Source organism: Podarcis gaigeae, assembly GCF_964106915.1.
Source record: "Podarcis gaigeae genome assembly, chromosome: 12".
Taxonomy (NCBI): domain Eukaryota; kingdom Metazoa; phylum Chordata; class Lepidosauria; order Squamata; family Lacertidae; genus Podarcis; species Podarcis gaigeae.
Window position 1 is genome coordinate 14,962,233 of NC_139688.1, and position 20,442 is coordinate 14,982,674.

General features: G+C 42.7%; 1 protein-coding gene across 7 annotated transcripts in view; it reads right to left on the bottom strand.

Annotated features, from left to right (window-relative positions):
• Positions 1 to 20,442, bottom strand: part of DIP2C (disco interacting protein 2 homolog C) — a 287,798-nt gene that overhangs the window by 31,122 nt on the left and 236,234 nt on the right. For all 7 annotated transcript variants that reach the window (XM_083704608.1, XM_083704609.1, XM_083704605.1 and 4 more), the window contains 9 exons: positions 19,383 to 19,584; positions 17,971 to 18,080; positions 17,082 to 17,162; positions 12,813 to 12,936; positions 11,162 to 11,283; positions 9,935 to 10,046; positions 9,730 to 9,839; positions 7,976 to 8,106; positions 1,269 to 1,437 (listed from right to left, as the gene is read on the bottom strand). In XM_083704608.1, the coding sequence (XP_083560734.1) occupies positions 1,269 to 1,437; positions 7,976 to 8,106; positions 9,730 to 9,839; positions 9,935 to 10,046; positions 11,162 to 11,283; positions 12,813 to 12,936; positions 17,082 to 17,162; positions 17,971 to 18,080; positions 19,383 to 19,584 (1,161 nt within the window). The remainder of the gene's footprint in view (positions 1 to 1,268; positions 1,438 to 7,975; positions 8,107 to 9,729; positions 9,840 to 9,934; positions 10,047 to 11,161; positions 11,284 to 12,812; positions 12,937 to 17,081; positions 17,163 to 17,970; positions 18,081 to 19,382; positions 19,585 to 20,442) is intronic.

Here is a 20,442-nt window from a genome sequence, read left to right on the forward strand (position 1 = left end):
TCTTAGTTTTGACATATCTCAATTGTGGGCTGAGTTTTTAAAGTTTTTGTGTAGTCTGGCAAGGCCCAAACTGTCATTTATTTATTTTTGAAATTTCAAACCCTCATAACTCACAAATGGGATGAGATAAAAAAATTAAAATTTCAGGGTTTTGATCATTGAACAAGTGTACAAAACATTAAGAAAACTGGATGACACGAGGTAAAAAAAAGTTGGATCACTTGATACGGAATGAGTCATATATCAGAGCCTACAGAAGTGTTCTTTAAAGCTAATTGCAGCATGGTGGAGGAGTGGTTTTGGGAGCAGTCAAGGCTGGAGAGGAAAAGGTTAACTCTCCCTGTCACTAAAAATGACCCTGTGCTGCAATTAAGACTTGAAAGTCTCCTTCTATTTAGTACAATAAAATTGGAATAGGAGATGGGCATTTTCAGAGGCGGGAGGACAGCTAGGGAAGAAAGGGTTGGCCCTTCTCTCCAAAGATGCAGCCCCCAAAATTGCCCCTTCCTCATTGCGATGAGACTTGGAAAAAAAGATCTTCTATTGGATCCAGTAAAGTATTTTTTAAAAAATGGTTTTATTGCAGGGGGGCAGGTATAAAAGCTGGTAGGGTATGACCTTTGTAGAGATTACACCTGTCTAGGAAGATCTCACACACTTCAATTGTGCTTTACTTTTTCCAAGCCTAATTGCTGGTGTGAGGAGTGGGTTTGCAGTGTGGCCACAGGATGCACGTGTGGCCGCAGTGCAGTTGTAGGGCAGAAAGGGCAAAGGTAAACACCACCTAGTTCATTTACCGTATTTTTTGCTCTATAAGTCTCACTTTTTCCCTCCTAAAAAATAAGGGGAAATGTGTGTGCGTCTTATGGAGCGAATGTAGGCTGCGCAGCTATCCCAGAAGCCAGAACAGCAAGAGGGATTGCTGCTTTCACTGCGCACTGATCCCTCTTGCTGTTCTGGCTTCTGAGATTTGGAATATTTTTTTTCTTGTTTTCCTTCCCCCAAAACTAGGTTCATCTTATGGTCTGGTGCGTCTTATAGAGTGAAAAATATGGTACTTTGAAACCCTGTGCTATGAAAATAACCAGGGAACAGCAGACGAGAAACTTCCTGGAAAGAGGAATTATTCTATTCGCTCTTTCGAAGATTTTTCTCACTCCTCGATTCATTTCTTCTCACTGAACGCATTCGGCTCGTACGTATGCTGCCATGTCAACCCTACAAAAAAGCAAGGAGGCAAAGGGAAAGGGAGCGTTTGGGTTCCTCACCTTCAGAGATTCCGTTTGCGAACCAAGACCCTTGGTACATAGCTCCATGACGGAATAAGAGCAAAAGGTGTCTCTCACTTTGTACTGACTCACAGCCAGAAGCCAGAGAGCAGGCGTGGTCTCCAATTCTGAGGGAGGAATCAAAATAGACTGGTGTCCTGAATAAACGCTGCAAAGATATAAGATTTGTTAAACGCACGACTGGAAATCTGTACCAAAAGACCAGAAGATGGTATATGCTGAAAAGGAAAGCTGTTTTGTTGTTGCCTCAAGAGACACACAGAAGTACATCCCATAGGGCAGAAATCAAAATGACTATATATAGCAGAAAGGGTGATTTCAAGAGGGCGTGAGGATGCAAGCTTGTCTGTGGTGATTTGCCAATGCCATCAACGCCACCTACTTACTCCCTGTTGAAATAGCCTCCCTGTGAGTTGACTCAGCCCTTGCACTCCAGACAGGCACAATGCGTGAACAGGGAATTCTCAACACAAGTATAGCCCTAAGATAGTTCAAGTTAGTAGAGCATTAGATTCTTTATCTCAGGGTTTTTGATTCGAGGCCCACCTTGGGCAAGATTCCTGGACTAGACGGCCCTCCTGGTCCCTTCTGATTCTAATTTTCCTAAGTTCCTAAGCCCATACTGGCAAAAGCCATCATAATCCTCCACATGAATGAATGGGAACCTGAACTGTCAACAATTCTCATTGGTGCAAAGGATACAATGTGTGTTTGCCCAAAGATGCTTGGAAACCCCTTACCACTCAATGTGGGAAGACCAGGCATAGGCAAACTTGGCCCTCCAGATGTTTTGGGACTACAATTCCCATCATCCCGACCACTGGTCCTGCTAGCTAGCTAACACGTGCAGCCCCATTTCTCCTACACAAGTTTGGGCAATCGTGTCTAGTTAGTACTACAGCATCTCACCATGTCAAACTTTTTTTTACAATCCTGAAAAATCCTTCCTTCTGCTACACTTGGGAAAACTCATGGGATGCCACTGGGAGTTTTTCAAAGCGTGGGTCAACTGAGTGACCAGTTCACGCCACCATCCTTCTCATGAGGTAACTGTAACTGTCAACAGGTAGCTTCGTAGAAGGGGCTGTCGCTCATTGGTGGAGAATATATTTTGCACACAGAATATCCCAGGTTCAATCCCTGCCATCCCCAGTTAGAAGGATCAGGTAGTAGGTGATGTGGAAGTAGCTCTCTCAGAAGCCCTGAGGAGCTGCTGCCAATCTGAGCAGACAATTCTGGGCTAGACTGGCAGACAGAATGATCTGGTGTAAGGCACTTTCCTATCTAGCTTGGTGTTTTCTAAAAACGGCCACTGTATAGCGACTATCAGGGCTAACACGAGTAAGAATGACGAGTAAGAATAATTCTTAGAGCTCTCTCTCTCACACACGTCACTTGATATGGATGTGTGAATGAGCCACCATGTCACGGCTAAAATGGCCGCTGTTTCTTTAATGCTTTAAAAAGCTGGGTCAGCATGAGTCAGCGGCCTGCACCGGGTTGTATATATAGAGTGAAAAATGTTAGTTTGGTGTTGGGTTGGTTGGTTGGTGAAAGCTGGTAGTGTTGATGTGTGTACAGTTGGTCGGTCATGTTTGCAGAAAGACTTTTAAGAATAAAAGCAGAAAGTACTCTGCAAGGATACTTTTCTCGTTGACTCTTTTATGCCGACAAGGGTCCGAGGACCAGGCTAAGGCAACAAAGGGTGGTCAGAACCTTTGCTGTTGCTTTTTTACAAACATTGACACACCATTCCTCAAAACACCACAGATACAACTGTCAAGTTGCCTGCTGCTGCAAACACACTGCTTTTGTACAGAGCTCAGCTGCAATTTATAAGCCCTTGAGCAAATCAAATGAAGGACATTCACGTGGGGACATGAGGCAAACTTATCAACTACATAATCAAAACAATCAGAGGAATTGACCAGAGTTAGTAAAATGAAGCTCAGGTAGAGATTAGGAACAGCAAGGCAAGGCTGTGGCTTTTAGGAGCATTAGACCTCTAAATATTAGGAACATAGGAATCTGCCTTATACTAACTCAGGTTATTGGTTTATGTCGTTCAGTATTATCTCCACCATGAATGCGGAACCTGCGACCCTCCGAATGTTGTTGGACTACGACTCCCATCATTCCTGATAACTGACCATGATGGCAGGGGCTGCTGGGAGTTGTAGTCCAGCAACATTCGGAGGGTCGCAGGTTTCCCATCCTTGGTCTACAGTAAGTCACTCTCCAGAATTCAGCTCCTCAGTTTTTCCCAATTCTATCTGGAGATGCCAGAGTTGAACCTGAGACCTTTAACATGTAAAACATTTGTTCTATCACTGATTTACTGCTCTTCCCCCTTCAGCCATAAAGGCCATTTTTTTTTGTCCCTTGCCTCAATTTCAACAAGAGAGCTTATCAAAGGAAAAGGTGCTGACAACAGTGGAAATAAATTATTACAAATATTTATATCCTGCTCCTCAGTCCCAAGACCATCAGAGCAGTTTGCAGATTAACACATAAACAACAGTATCAGTAAGTTAAAACAGCAGCAGCAGCAGCAGCAGCAGCAAAGTCTCAAAATGTAATAAGTAACACTTAAAGCATTACAGTAGATCTGAAATAGATAACATCAAAAGGCCCAGGAAATTGAAAATGTTTTCACCTGGAGCCCAAAAAGCCATCTGAGTTGGCACCAGATGAGTCTTTTTGGAAAGAGCATTCCATAGCTGGGGTACTACAACAGATATTTTAGACAGTCCAAAAACAACAACAACCAAAACTCAGTATCTACTTGAAGTAAATGATTAAGAGACAAGCTGCAAAGAAAATATTAGGGTAGTGTGAAATCACACCACAATAAATTCCAACAACACATATTCAGCACAAACAGCTAAAAGGGGGGAAAACGCAAGTATCCATGAACTCACGTTGGCCTGACAACTATTGCTGTGCTCAGAATGCATCAATCTTTGACAACGATCCCCAGGAAACCCTGCTGGAGCGTGTGGCCAATTGTTAGGAATCTGGAGATGATGATGATTATTATTATTATAAAGGTCTATTGCTCTGCTTTGCAAGGTTGCGTTTCATTATTATTTTATACCCTTTAGGACATAAAATAAAAACAAAAGCAAAACTTTGCAAAACCATGCAATATACTCGAGACTTACCAACGGACTGACTCCATGCTCCAAGCAGGTTTTCCTTAGTGGTTTGGAAGTCTCAGAATGCTGCATTCTGGGACATCACAGTGGAGTAGGCCAACGCAACTTCATAGCATCTACAACAGGATAGGCAGTTAGTTTTTGGCTGATTGTGCCCAGATTGTAACCCCCAGGTAGGTGGGGATTCAATCACGTTTTACTCTGCTGCACCTGCGACCGATGGCACTGACATCAAAGTCATAGTCAAAACAAAAAAAATTCCTTCCAGTAGCACCTTAAAGACCAACTAAGGTGCTACTGGAAGGAATTTTTAAGGTGCTACTTTAAGGTGCTACTGGAAGGAATTTTTTTTGTTTTGACTATGGCAGACCAACACGGCTACCTATCTGTAATCAAAGTCATAATCAGGTTAATCAGATGAGCTCAAGTTTGTATTATATCTTTGCATATGCTGAAGGAAAGCACTGCATGTTATCTCCAATATTTGGAGTTCAGAATTCATTACCAACACACATAAGACTTATGAACAATCCTAGCCAACAAGCAGGAGGCAGCAGCTAACACACCCCTTGCATTCTCTGTGTGTTAAAAGTCAGAGTAGTAGTTCCCTTATAGATTTTCTCTTCCACAAAGCGGTAGCCTTTGATGCTGCACTTTTCAGAGAGGTCAGATGGAAATGAGATGCAGCGTACTGGATTCTCTTGTCATGAGCTACATGAGGCTTCAATGCGTGATGTGCCAAATTTTGGCACAGTTAAGTTGCAAATGTTTTGAGGTATGAGGCAAAAACACCTCCTGAAGACAGGCATCTGAATTTAGGGAATTTTCATCTTACTACAAATATGAGTCAGCTGAGAGTTTTTCTGTTTCTTTTATATGAATGGCACATTCTCCCTTTCACACTGAAAGCAACTGGTTGAAATGTATGAGGCAGGAAAAACCAGGTAGGTTCTAAAGTCAAAATTTCCAAGCGCGATAATCTCTCCAATAACAAATCAGGCTTTATCTTTTATTCTCTTCCTATGCTTCACAAAGGTGGGTTTTTTTTCACCTACCACTAAAGCATCCAATGCATCACATATTCTCCTTTTTTATATAAATAGAGCACATCCCTTGGTGGAAAACTGAGTTGAACAGGTAAGTTTTCAACAATAACAAAAGTACAGCAGCAAGGTATTTAGGTGCAATAAACAAAATGCACCTAAATGTTTGATTGTTTTTAACTGGCATGTTGGGGAATACGAACATATTACTTCAGCGGGGCCTAGATTCCATTAAAGATATAATGAATGGATGCAACATTATGTCCTATGAAGAAATTGCAAGAGCTATGGGCATTGTAATACCTCTCTTTCAGTATTTTCAGATGAGAGAAGCCATAACTGCATTACTCAGGAAATATTCAAGGGAGGCAGGCAAGCAAATGTGAAGCATTATGATCGGACACTAAGAATAAGGGATTAACAGGGAAATCATATAATATGATTCTGGAGTTGGCAAACAAACCAGATATATTTATGAGGAAATGGCAAAGGGACAGAAACCGAGGAGTGACTATTAATGAGTCAAAATAAATGGCAGAGATCTTGCATAATTTGATTTCAGCAGATGTGAAAGGAAACTTTTTAACCCCACAAAGACTGAGGCAGATATATCTAGGAACTGAGGATAGAGATGCAGGTATTTGGAGGCAAATTTCATCTACATAGTCTGGTGATCTCCAGTAATATATGCTTTGGGGGCAACAAATAATGAATGAAATGACAGGGTATTTCTTACCCCTGGAACCCAAAATTCTACTTCTAGGTTATTTAAAGCATCCAGCATTAGATGTTTGACAGTGGCTAACCTACTGACAGCTGCAAACATATGCATTGCAAAGATCTGGAAACAGAACACTGCTCCAACAATAGCAGAGAAGTTTGATGGAGTTCGGACTATCATAGTAATGATATCGTTCTGTTCAATTTGGAACAATTTTATGTAGGCTATAATTACAGTGACTTTATCTGGTTTCATAATTGCATTTTCTATTGCTGTAATCTGCCCTTAGGCTTACGGTGAAGGCTGGGTAACAAATCTTGGGTGATATTAAACTAAGTTTTATTGAAAGTAGACTTACTGAAACTAATGAACATGATTAAGTTAGGTCCATTAATTTCAGTAGGTCTACTTAACAGTAAAACTAAGTTGAATACCACCCCTTATCAATAAATAAAACTGACGTATTGTTGAAGAGCCAATATTGGACAACCAAACATGTTTATGGAGAAACAGTCTATTTTTTTTAACGTACTGGATTAACAGATAATATCTAACTATATCATACTTTCTCCCTACTTTAAATTCATACTGTATGTACAAATTATGTACAAGATAGGAACACAAGATCTCTAGCTTTGCAAGATCCCTATCTAATCATGAATACAACCCTACTGGCAAAGTATTACATAAACAGGCCCAGGAGAAGGCTTTCTCATAGATTCATTCTCGAAGTGTGGACTCTTATGGAGATAATTTTTTAAAATTACGTGAGGAGACAAATCAGCTCAATAAGGAACTGAGCCCTTTTGTCATGGATCTAGACCTCTTCCATCACACATAAGGATCTAATTGCCATGCTGTTTACTAGTGGCCATTTAAAGATTGCCACCCACTGGAAAGACAACAAAGGAACATCTCTGTCTGGATGACAAAGTAAAGTTTGGGATTTGGCTTTTTCCGAGCACCTAAGGCAACACAGAAGGGTTGTTAGAGGTCAAACTAAACACAATCCTTTTGCTAAGGTATGCTTCCCATATATCAACTGTGCAAGTAGAAGTGGTGTTAATGCAAGACCTCAAGCAACTCGTGGTTATTTATGGAGATGCTATGTCATGGATAGCTGAAGCCTTGATGATGCATTCGATGATTCAGTTATTTGACAGTGTCCCTGCTCAACTTTTCTTTTTGTGAGTGAGTGATTTAAGTGTGATCGATGCTGTTTTTACTACAAATTGATTTATATTCAGTATAAAAAAAGGAACTGAGCATGCTCAGTGGCCCCAGAATGCTGACTGAGTGATGGGCAGGGGAGCAAAACCAAGAAATGGGAGGGTGAATATAATCATGTATCTTGGGAAAGCGTATGGCTATAACACTGAAAAGGAGCATTCTACACTGCAACACTTTGTTGCAGGTCCCCCTTGGTTCATTTCCATTGTTGAAGGTCCCATTTGTTCCCATTAAAAAAATACAATGGTGCTTCTTTAGGTTTTGGCTTTAACGTCTACATTTAGTGCAGGCTGCATGCTCCAGGATGGGCTTGTCATCAAATTCGCTTCCAGCAGTATCCATCCATTCTTTTATTGATGATTTGTACGTCTAGCCTGCCCTTCACCAAAACAAGCACAATGCCCTTCTCTGAAACACACACTGGTCACATCATCTGGGGGCTGGTCCCTTCTCTCTCGTCTCTCTTACACACACATCGATATAGCAGCAACATTTTGTTTGGTGGTACTTGAAGGCTCCAGAAGAGAAACTTACCTACAGAGGCACCAAAGGACAAACCCAAGTCCACAGTAAGGGTCCAAACAGATTGCAACTTCTCTGGAAGGATAAAGCTCACACTGCAGCTTAATAGAACGACAGAAGGCACTAGTGGCTGCATGAGACATCTGGAAGAAGGTAACAGGGCAGTAATTAAGATGATGAACAGCATCGTTCCAGAGGTTTGTTTCTGAACCACTGCCAGGCCTTAAGACGGTAATAGGATGGGTAAAAATAAGCATCAGTTTACATCCCACCCGCAAAAACACATGCAGAATCATTTATAGATAATGAAAATTAATGTGTTTCCCAAGGAGTATATTCAATCAACTAAGTAAAGAAAAGGAAGGGAGTGTGACTCATCAGTGCCTTTGATTTCTAGGTTATCTTCAGGAAGGCTGGAAATTATGTGCAGCACTGAAGAGAAAATGGGCTACATCTTTCAACTGAGCAAGGGCGAGGGGGTGCGGAATGCCAGAAGGGCACAGCCATAGCTCAGTGGGAAGAGCACATGCTTTGGCACTCAGGAAGCCCCAGGTTAGTTCCCCAGAAAGAATGAAGAGCTAGCGGATCTGGGAGAGCCCTTGGGAAATCACCATCCAATTGGAGTAGCATCAGCGGACCAAAGGGGCTTACAGCTGATTAGCAACAGAATGGAATAAATTCAGATTCAGAAACTGCCTCTTCTTTCACATTTCCTGCACTGCGTTCTATTGCTTAAGCAGTATTATTCTCCAACCTGGCTCACTTCGGGTACTAGAAAGCTCCGTGATGGGAGGAAAGTGCTCCCAGCGACAGAACGTGACAAGGTAAGGGAGAGGGCAGGGTTTTGTTCCCCATTTTCACGTACGTTCTTCACTCCCCAGTATTGTTTATGCGCAACAACGCGTCAGAAAATAGGCTTGAACCATTGCATATAGTCTGGCCTGGAGCTGCGATGCTCCTGTGATGCTAGGAAGGTGTGCAAGAGTTGCCTTTGGACTTGGCACCTGTTGGTGCAAGCAGAATGCATGCAGACAACTTGGGTTGCCTTGGTACATATATCTTCTTTTCACTTGTAAATACCGTATTTTTCGCTCTATAGCACGCACTTTTCCCCCTCCCAAAATTAAGGGGAAATGTGTGTGCGTCCTATAGAGCGAATGCAGGCTCCTTGGCTTCAGCGATAGCAACGTGAAGCCTCCAAAGCGCAGAGAGGCACTCCCTCTGCACTCCGGAGGCTTTGCGTTGCTTTTGCTGAAGCCTGGAGACCGAGAGGGGTCAGTGCGCACCGACCCCTCTCGCTCTCCAGGCTTCAGGGATAGCCGCCTGAAGCCTTCGGAGGGCAGCGCGAGTTCCCGCTGCGCTCGACAGGCTTCAGGTTCTTTTCGCTGAAGCCAGGAGAGCAAGACTCTCCTGGCAAGACTCTCCTGGCTTCAGCAGAGAGGGAGAGCTGCGCAGCGCCCCTTCAGCCAAGCGGGAGGAGAAATGGAAGGGGCTCCATTTCTCCTGCCGCTTGGCTGAAGGGGCGCTGAGCAGAGAGGGGGAGAATTTTTTTTCTCCTATTCTCCCCCTCTAAAACAAGGTGCGTCCTATGGTCTGGTGCGTCCTATAGAGCAAAAAATACGGTACATGGGTCCAGGGTGCAGCACCTGCCCTGTCCACTTTTGGACCAGCTCTCCTTATCCACACCGCTACAATATTCCACCCATACTTCCCATCCCAGCTCGCACACCGTGTTTCACATTCGCTTTGGGGAGCGCTGTCCCTACCTTCACCCCTGCTAGCATTCCAGTTGTGGATACACTGAAATCGAGATAAGCCAGCATGTCGGGGTTAGAAGGTTTGTAGATCTGAGGAGGCCGCTTCTTTGGCAAATCATCTGGGGGAGAAAAAGGAAGGCATGATTCTCACAGCGCCTGCAAAACGCAGTGGAAATACTTAGAAACAAGAGGGGCCTCAGAGGATAGCACGTACCTGTGTCTAAGATGGGGGGCCACGTTCTGACATCCACTGCTGCTGCTGCCTCTCGCGACCGCAACAATTTACATATTAATTGTGTTGTCATTAAGCAGGCAGAGCGACTCACCTGTAGGTTTCAGCAAAGGAAAGGTGGGGGGGGGGAGAAGAAGAGATATAACATCAAAATCACCTCACATGAAAATGGTTATTGGACCACCGTTTCACAAAACCGGATAGTACAGTGGTACCTCGGGTTAAGTACTTAATTCGTTTCGGAGGTCTGTTCTTAACCTGAAACTGTTCTTAACCTGAAGCACCACTTTAGCTAATGGGGCCTCCTGTTGCTGCCGCGCCGTCAGAGCACAATTTCTGTTCTCATCCTGAAGCAAAGTTCTTAACCTGAAGCACTATTTCTGGGTTGGCGGAGTCGGTAACCTGAAGCGTATGTAACCTGACGCGTATGTAACCCGAGGTATCACTGTATTTAAAGCTTCCTACTAGCTTGCTTCTTCAATTACAATGGCAGAACAGTCACACGGAAAAAGGAAAACCTTACGCAAAATAAGGGATAATAAAATTATGCACATTTCCACCCACCCACATTGTCATTTTTGGGATTGTAATAACCATGCATCCTCACAACAGCTCTGTCAGGTAGGTTAAGATCAGGCTTCCTCAACCTCAGCCCTCCAGATGTTTTGAGACTACAGTTCCCATCATCCCTGACCACTGGTCCTGCTAGCTAGGGATCCTGGGAGTTGTAGGCCAAAAACATCTGGAGGGCCGAGGGTAAAGAAGCCTGGTCAAGAGGAAAGAACAACAGGAGAAAACCATTTTCTGTACCATTTTACTGTTTTGCCTTTTGTAACTCTTTGCTTTGTTTTTCAGTATTTTGAATTGTAAAATTCCTTTTCATGCCTTGGCAAAATAATTATTATAATAAATTATAATTACGTAATATAATAGTTTTATTCAATGTTATCATAAATGCAGAAAACATGACCAAAAAATTACTGAGTGAGGATTTGAAGCCATCTCAGACTGGTTATAGCAGACACCTGGACCATGGTTTGTGCTTCTTGAGAAGCTTTCCTCCCCATCCCAACCAACTTTTGAAACTAAAAAAAGGGTGTCTGTATACATTATATATAACCCCTCCCCCAAAAATCCATAGTCATGCCTGGAAATCACTGGATGCAAGACACAAAAATATTAAATAAGCATTTTGACTAGTCAGCTGACCTCCACAATCATCTTGACCGTAGGCAATGTTGTTGCAATGTTCTGGGGGTGTGGAGGTCGAACTGTTATTGGCACACAGCCTGCGTACAAACACCCGTAAAATGCGGCAATCAGGTCTATACCTGCATGATGGAGGAGTAGGAGAAAGAGAAGAAGGAGAAGGAGAAGGAGAAGGAGGAGGAGAAGGAGAAGGAGAAGGAGAAGGAGAAGGAGAAGGAGAAGAAGAAACTGATTATGACATTCACGTTTGAAGGCGGGTGTAGACACAAAAGTGAAAGTAATTTACCCAGCATAAATACTATATTGAAACAACATCAATGAGCCTATATTAACAGTGGAGAGTCCTCAGAAAATCTGCATCTTTCCTGTTTCAGTGTTTCTTAAGCTTCACCAATCGCTTTGATCTGAGCTGCTCTTTTTAAAGACAATACACTCTGAAGCCTTCATGGATGCCATCAAACAGCTAATTAAAATTAGAGCAGATTTTAAGATAATTCTCTGAATTTCCCTATCTGAAATTATGTTGTCCCATGACCCAAGATACAACTGCCTGGCACCAGCCTTTGATATCACTTTGGTGCCAAGCAAAGAGTTTTTGGTTTCAGCAAGCAGTCCAGCATATAGTGTAAGCTGCTTTTAACTATGGTTTTATCCATTGTGCTGAATTTTATTCATCTGTTTGGATAAACAGAGAGTTGTTCTGTAATCTTTGTATGTTTATACACTGAATTTTATACGTGCCCTGAGAGTTTTGTTCTGAAGAGCAGTACAGACATCTTCTAAACGAATAAAAATAATGTCCAAAATAATTTGTTGAACATTGCAAGAACACAATCCTTTTCTTGCATGCTATTGCACTCCAGGATCTCCAATGAAATAAAACAACTTTTAAAAACAAAAGCACGCACATCTGAAGAACATCAGAGAATCATGGGCTCATGTACTGAAATACTTTGCAACATCTCATGTAAGCAAGACTTTGAATAACTATTTTGTAACAACCATTACTGGCGTCTTAGTGAGGGGCTTTGAGGCTGCTATCCTGCACCCACTTATCTGGGAGCAAGCCCTACTGAAGCCATTACAACTAACTTCCAAGTACACATATATATGAGATACATTCACAGTTAACTGTGAAAGGACTGTAGGTGATATCTATTGTGAGTAACACTGCTTTGACTTCAATGGGTCTGATCTCACTATGACTCACATTGTTTCTCATCCTGTGTGTACTCATTTGGCCCCATTTAGCAGACTGCTGATGTAACTATTTTTTTAGTTGAGGGATAAATTCAGCTCGCTCTCACCTCATATTTTGGAGCATATGAGGCTGCTATAGTTTGTTCTTCAACAGCACTATTATCATGTAGAGATTTCTGAAGGTGGTGGTAGGTTTCAACAACAGCCCAATTTAGGCTGTGGTTTTAAGGGTACGTGTTTAATTGAAATCAATTGCTGCAGTCCAGATAAAAGTCAGGCATGCCAAAGCTTCATAAAGAGCAGTGGGAAAAATTGATCATGACTCCACTAAAGCCCTATAAATTAAATGCACGTGTTTGAAGCCTTTCAGTCAGCATATCGACTAATTTTTGCATCTCTACTTACAAAGTCTTTAAGAATCGCCGCTGAAAACACATTTTTTGTTCTTTACCTGGTGGGTAGACCAAAGCAACATGGTCGCCATCTTGTAAGTGTCCCCTTTCCATCAACATAACGGCTATCTTTTCAGCTCGTTTATGTAGCTGAACACATGTTAGAGAGTTTGCTATTGTCCCCTGTATTGGGAAAGAAGCAGAGAGATTGAAGTTTTTCTTTCCTTTTCTTTTTAAAAGCACAGCGATGAAAACCAAGTGTTTAACACCACACACCACTGCTACAAGTTGAGCCCAAACCCAGTTCAAGATTTGGGCCTACTATGTGATGACTACATGGAAGAAGCTTTTCAGCTGCCTTCCTCATAGAATCATAAAATTGTGGAGTTGGAAGGGATCATGAGAGTCCAACCCCTCGCCATGCAGGAATCCTGCCCACAGTTGTCCCTTGGTGGACTCGAACCACCAACCTTCTGGTTAACAGCCAGGCGCACTGACCTAAGAACAGGCATCTCCAAACTCGGCCCTCCAGATGTTCTGGGACTACAGTTCCCACCATCCCTGACCACTGGTCCTGTTAGCTAGGGATGATGGGAGATGTAGTCCCAAAACATCTGGAGGGCCGAGTTTGGGGGTGCCTGCCTAAGAGCTACATCAGGAGGGAGGCATCCCTATGGGGCCTCCATTAGACCCTAGGTGCTGATACATTTGTGCAATACTGTCCAGGACCACCAGAAATCACATGAAAGCATAGCTCCTGTAGATCCTGGCATCCTAGCTAGGACCCACGGGAACTACATTTTCCCCTGGTCACTGGCAGCCAGAGATATGCACAACAGCATCTAGGGCCTATTGATTGCTTCCCCAAGAACCAAAGAAGCGCTGGAAAAGGAATGGGGCAGTGGAGAAGGCTTTAAGGCCATATTAGACTCTTAATGACATTGTAATAAACATGATGGGACCTCAATCATAGAATGGGCTCAGGTTAAAAACATTATGGGATTCATTTTGAGAAGAAAGTAGTTTAAACGGAGCCTTCCAAATCACTCATCAGAATCAGCTTAACATCAAGACAGAGGCAGCAATGCTTTCTACCCATATAGCTGCTCAGTAGTTCATGCCTGCATATTAATGCAGCAATCCTGAAAAATAAAAAAAAGCCTGCTTAAAAGGGGTGTTCCTGGAAGTTCATTAGCTTGCACATTGGAACGAACCCAGCTAGCAACATAATGGCTTCAGGAGAGGGTTGAATGGGGACAAAAGAGGGAGCTTGCGTTGAAAGCGTTTGTCTTCACCAAACTTATTAGAGAAGGAACAGGGCAGCAATCCCCCACACTGTGTGTGAACTGCTGGCACATCACATAAAATTTTACAAGAATGAAGGGCTTCTGGGAATCTTAACCACCCACCCACAAAGAGACTCAGTTGGGAGGCAAGGCTGACACCACAATCCAATAGATTGGCATATATGGTAAAGCCAAGGCCAAGACATTTGGGTTGGCCTTCATTTTCGGGCCAAATTGAAAATACGTAGCCTCCCCAGGGGCAGGTTCTTGCACCCTTCTTCATGCTACATCTGTGAAAAGAAGCATGGAATCAGAGGGAGATCTCCTGCTCCTCTGTTCAACTGGTCCTAAGAGCGATCCACAGGACTAAGTTGACATGCCTGTATGCTTATACCTAGCAAAGCAAATCTCACTGAACCCTGGGAGTGAGGCCATCTTTTGCCTCCTCTTCTCTACTGCCAGAGCCTGGAACTCCTCTCAGAATGGCTTTGGGGCAAGGAAGCCACAAGTGAGATTATTGGACACTGTCTGCATGGAAGACACTGGGCTCTTCTCTCTTTCAGAATGAGAGGGTGGTTGTGTGGGTGAAGGCAGGTGGGGAGAGAGAGAGAGAATACTATATGGAATTGTAATAAATTCACGGAATACAGTGAGATGCCTCACCATGTGCTCTGCTCTGCTCTGCTCTGCTCACTTGAGCAATCCATGCCTTTTGAGTTGTTTCTGGACCTAAGGTAAAGGTAAAGGACCCCTGACCATTAGGTCCAGTCGCGGACGACTCTGGGGTTGCGGAGCTCATCTCGCTTTATTGGCCGAGGGAGACGGCGTACAGCTTCCAGGACATGTGGCCAGCATGACTAAGCCGCTTCTGGCGAACCAGAGCAGCACACGGAAACGCCGTTTACCTTCCCGCTGGAGTGGTACCTATTTATCTACTTGCACTTTGACGTGCTTTCGAACTGCTAGGTGGGCAGGAGCAGGGACCGAGCAACGGGAGCTCACCCCATCGCAGGGATTCAAACCGCCAACCTTCTGATCGGCAAGTCCTAGGCTCTGTGGTTTAACCCACAGCCACCTGCATCCCGTTTCTGGACCTACTTCCACCCCCACATTGCTCCAAATTCCCAACCATGTGTGGATACCACAAAGACAACTTGGGTGACCTCATATATCAATATTTATTGTTAATAGTAAAGCGAACAGACTTCCCAGCACCTTACAGAGTTCAAGAGGCTGTTTAAGAGACTGTGCCCATGCCCCACAAGCCAAATTCAAGAAAGGGAAACTGGAGGAAGGGTGCTGAAGTGGAAACACGAGCCTCAGATTGTTTCAAGTTACACATATAAAACTGCTCCCTCTCTGCCAGCCTCGTGGCACAAAAAATGATTGGATTCAGTAAATGGGCAGCTGGGGAATTCTCCACCCAATTCAAGCAAGAGGAAGAGCCTGTACTTGTGGCATCTGTGTTTCACATTTTAACTGGAAACCACAGTTTCCAGTCCCCATCACAACTGGGAGCTTCTACAGGCAATAAAAAAGTATTCAAATTAAATGTCCAAAGAACGAAACCAAAAAACTATCAGAAGGAATGTCACACGTTTTGAAGCACCTGAAGCTATTATTTTCCTCAAATTTCTAAATGTAAACACACATCCTCCCAACTGTTGAAGAAACTAATTCTTATTCATAATGCACATCTCTCTCTCTCACACACACAGCTCCAGAATTTATTTAACTATCTTCCTCAAAAAGATAAGTGTTCACCGCACAATAGAACGGTGGCATGCTCCATTATCATGCATCGACTGCTTTTATGTACTGAAATGGCTTAATCATAGAGAGTAGATGGAATGTTGGAGGGGGGAAAAACCCAACTGAAGATAAGTTGCAAATGAAGGATTTGGTGCTATTCATGATCATCACATCATCACCCGAGAAGAAGATAATTGCACAGTTAATAAAGTTAATGGATCTCAGGGTGATCTGGCTACCTCTGAACAGTTGTGGGTATTTATTTATTATTATTTTTTAAGGCAGGCCTAGAGTGTAGCAAAGGTACGGCAGCAAGGATTCTTCTAGCAAAATATTGGAAGACACAAGAGCTACCCACGCTGGAAGAGTGGCAGGCTAAAGTGATTGACTACATGGGACTGGCAGAACTGACTGGCAGAATTCGCGACCAAGAGAAAGAGACTGTGGAGGAAGATTGGAAGAAATTTAAAGTATATCTTAAAAATGGCTATAAACTGGAGGAGTGTTAAAGTGTCAAGGGAAAGGAAGATGTATAATTACAGCTATGCTTATCTTTTTCTTTTCTGATTTAAAGCGAATTTGAAATGAGAACAAGTTAAATTTTAATTGACTAAAAGGATTGCTGGAAAATTTGTAAAATTAGGATGCAAAAAGGGAAGGTATGGGGAAGTCTGAGAAAAGAGGCTTATGAAAATGAGGTTAAGAAAGTAAAATCTATGTATTTGTTGTGTTCTTTATGTGTTTTTTGTGTCTTGTTTGGTGTTGCTTTGTTGTAAAAAATTGAAAAACCAATAAAAATTATTATAAAAAAAAAAAGAGTGTAGCAAAGGTAGGATGTGATGAGCTCAAGCATGGTCTCTTATTGACACAATGCACTGATTTCCCCCCAACAGCTTTTGCACTGAAACCTAAGGAAACAAGCAGCTCCACCTAATAGGCAGGCTGACAGCAGTAGAAGGGCAGGGGATGGTGCAAAGAAATAGCAAACATTATTATATTCTAGCCTGTACAATCCATGCACTTCCATGGTGGAAGTAAGATTAGCAAAGGCATTCTAACTGAAAGCTCCACAGTGACAAAACCGCATTCCCAAGAACACTTTCAGAAGTTTGAAGTTTTTTTTTTGCAAGTATTATAAATGTTGTTTTTTTTCCTGCTTGGGGTACAAGTCTATTTTAGGCAATTTTATTGGGATTTGTTATTTTAAGGCTTTAAAGGGAATTGTTTTGTGCTCGAAGCCCCTGCCCAAAAGATACCCCCGTAATGTAAATAAAACCCAGATATCCTTACCCTACAATTTAGTAGTGTGTAAAGCACGTGGTCAGGAGTTGTTTGCGCTCTCCATTGTAAGACTTCTGAGAGAAACAGGAACTATGTGCAGGAGGAAGAGAACATCAGAGAGGAGAGGTAAGAAGCATAATACTCTACTGAACATTTTAAAAAGCATTTTAAAGAGTTGCCCCTTCCCCTCTTGGGACACTGCTGCCAGTTTTACACATGCATATATCATTGTGGAGGAATAAACTTAATACTTTTGGGAATGGAAAACTGAAAAGGCAGGATGTAAGTATTTTAAAGCCAAGAATTTAAAATAAACTGCTGTACTACATCTTGTTCATCAATCAACATAGCAATGCTCTATTGTCTTAAGATGCTTAAAATCGTTTAAGACTGTGAGATACGCCTGCAAGGGTTATAGGAACAGGAAACAATATATCCAAGAGATATATTCAATGAACATTTATAGGAATTATTGGGGCAACTTTAAAATTCAATACTATTCATAACAATTATCATGTCAGTCATAAACACAAAGATTCTCAAAGAAAAAAAATATGCATTTCAGAATCAAGTCTGCAAGTGCTATAAAGTGATAGCCACATCTGGTTTCTGTATCACATACTGGCAATGAAATATAGGCCTGTTCACACAACCATCAGTTCAATGAAACCTGGCTTTTAGAATTTATTCATTTATTTGAAATATTTCTATCCTGCTTTTCCAGCATGTGTTCAAAGCAAATTGCAACCTTACTACGAGATCTGGAAATGACAAGAAAAAAACTTCTATTCCAGTTTTGAGTTTGCCCGCATGTGTCCAATAAACGCTGCACATATCGTACAACAACAATGCCATTCTGTGAAGCCCCACAACCTATAAGGAAGGTTATCTTCTTTACCTTTCTGGCTTGATCGTTATCTTCTATTTGACCCAAATCTCTGCCGCTTGCCTGAGCAATTCTTTTTCCAGAGACGAGATTCCCCACCATCACAGAGGCAGGGCCAATTTCTATAGAAAGATTTTTACAGTACAATAAAACAACAACAACATGCAAGTACTACAATGCAAAATTCAAACCGCTATATGCTGCAACACAGTACGCGCTAAAACTTGCTAAATGTGCTAAGTATCTCCTACTTTAGATGCAAATGTTCAGCACACAACAGAATAGGTTCCCTTTGTGGGCTGGTTTCCCCATGATATTACTATAAAAGGTAAAGGTACCCCTGCCCGTACGGGCCAGTCTTGCCAGACTCTGGGGTTGTGCGCCCATCTCACTCAAGAGGCCAGGGGCCAGCGCTGTCCGAAGACACTTCCGGGTCACGTGGCCAGCGTGACATCGCTGCTCTGGTGAGCCAGAGCTGCACACGGAAACGCCGTTTACCTTCCCGCTAGAAAGTAGTCCCTATTTATCTACTTGCACCCGAGGGTGCTTTCGAACTGCTAGGTTGGCAGGCGCTGGGACCGAGCAACGGAAGCGCACCCCGCCGCAGGGATTCGAACTGCCGACCTTTCGATCGGCAAGTCCTAGGTGCTGAGGCTTTAACCCACAGCGCCACCCGCGTCCGATATTACTATACAACCATAATAAACAAGAATGACTGACAAGCATTTTCATGAAGTGACACACATAAACCTAGATGACAACAGAACAAGAACATAAAAACATTTCTACCCCTGAAGAAGACGTCAACCAATATGGCTAAGGTGAGGCCAGAACCTTGACTCTTCTAACCTGGATACGTTAATAAGAAAATATAGCTTCCTGTCTACAGAATTTCGATGACTCGCAGAGGTGGAGGAAAGTTAGAGAAGCTTTACAAAAAGAAGAAGAAGAACTCATGACAGGCAAGGAGACATCACTGACCAGTGAGTTTTTACCTCTAGTTATCATTCTCAGCTAATCTCCCTAGAGCTGGAGGAGCAGGGAAGATTAGATGAACCAAGATAACAGACAATAAAAAGCCTACTGCCCAGCAGCATCTCCTTCCTTCTCATCAAGGCGAGCCTTTCCAGATTTCTACTACTGCTGGGAGGCTCAACAAACACCACAGCCCAACGACATTTTTGAGTAGCAAGGGAAACGTGCAGCAAGTTCACAGAGAAGCATCAACAGTTTGTATCTTCAGTTGGATCAGAATAATTTTCTGCAATACCTATGTACTAAAGTCGGCGTCTCAACGACTAATGAACATATGATCGTAGACAATATGAGCTAGATGGAGCACTGATCTGGCCCAGTAGAAAGGCAGCTTCCTACGTTCCTAAAGTATCCAGTAAGCCTATTATTTATGGAGCCATTGAGCTTACCTGGCTGTTTTTGTCTTGGTTTAGGCAGGTTTGTTACACAGGTGTGTGGACACATCAACACATTACAGGGATGCAGTGCTCCTTCGAGGAAAAGCTGCTTCGTTTCGGATAAATGGATTCCACCTAGAGGAGTCTTTGGGAGTGTGTTTGCTGGTACCAGGGCTAGGCAGTAAACTCCCACTTGATGAATACTGTCTATAGCCTAGAAACATTAAAAAAAGGAATTTAATGCAAGGTCAGATGTGCAAGGAGGAGCTGTAAAAAGCTATTTGGAAATTCTCTACCCTCTAAAACAGGCATGTCCAGCTCCCAAGAGACTGTGATCTACTCCCAGTATAAAAATACTGGCTGTGAACTACCCACTGTCATTACCAGGAGTTGTTGAGTTTTTTAATGGAAGGATTACACAAAGTTGTTGAGCTCTTTTAAGGGGAGGGATAAGGAACACCCAGGAGATCACTACGATCAACCTGAGACACCCACGCAATCAACCAGTAGATCGTGATTAACCTGTTGGACATGCCTGCTTGAAAGCAATAATGTCATGTGAATCCAATAATGTACTGTGAATTCAAGGTAGAAGTATAAAAAGTCTGAGACTGTCAAGATTACTCAGTTGGTGATCTCAAATAAGCAAACTCAGAGACACAAAACATGTCAAAACCAAATGGTCCATGGCTCCTTAGTCACTGTGCCCATCAGCTGGGCACTACAAGCCAAGACAAATTATACCTATGAAAGAGAAAGAGAAGAACATGTTCCTGTCTAAGTCTTGCTAGCTCACTGTTTGTATATGAAAACGGTAGAAGAAGATCCTGGATGAACTGTTCGCTCTCTGTCATGAACTTCCAGGTCAAAAGTATGCCGATTATGGAATACAACGAGCTTCTTCAAAACTGCCCAGAATCTCAAAACATACTGGTTGTCCTCACAATAACAAATGTGACCTTGCTCTTACCAGCACACATATTCAAAGTATTTTAGCTTTAGACAACACCAAGGAGCACAATATGGTCTATACTATAAAGCAAGAGAGCCTGTGTGTCCCAACACTGACAAA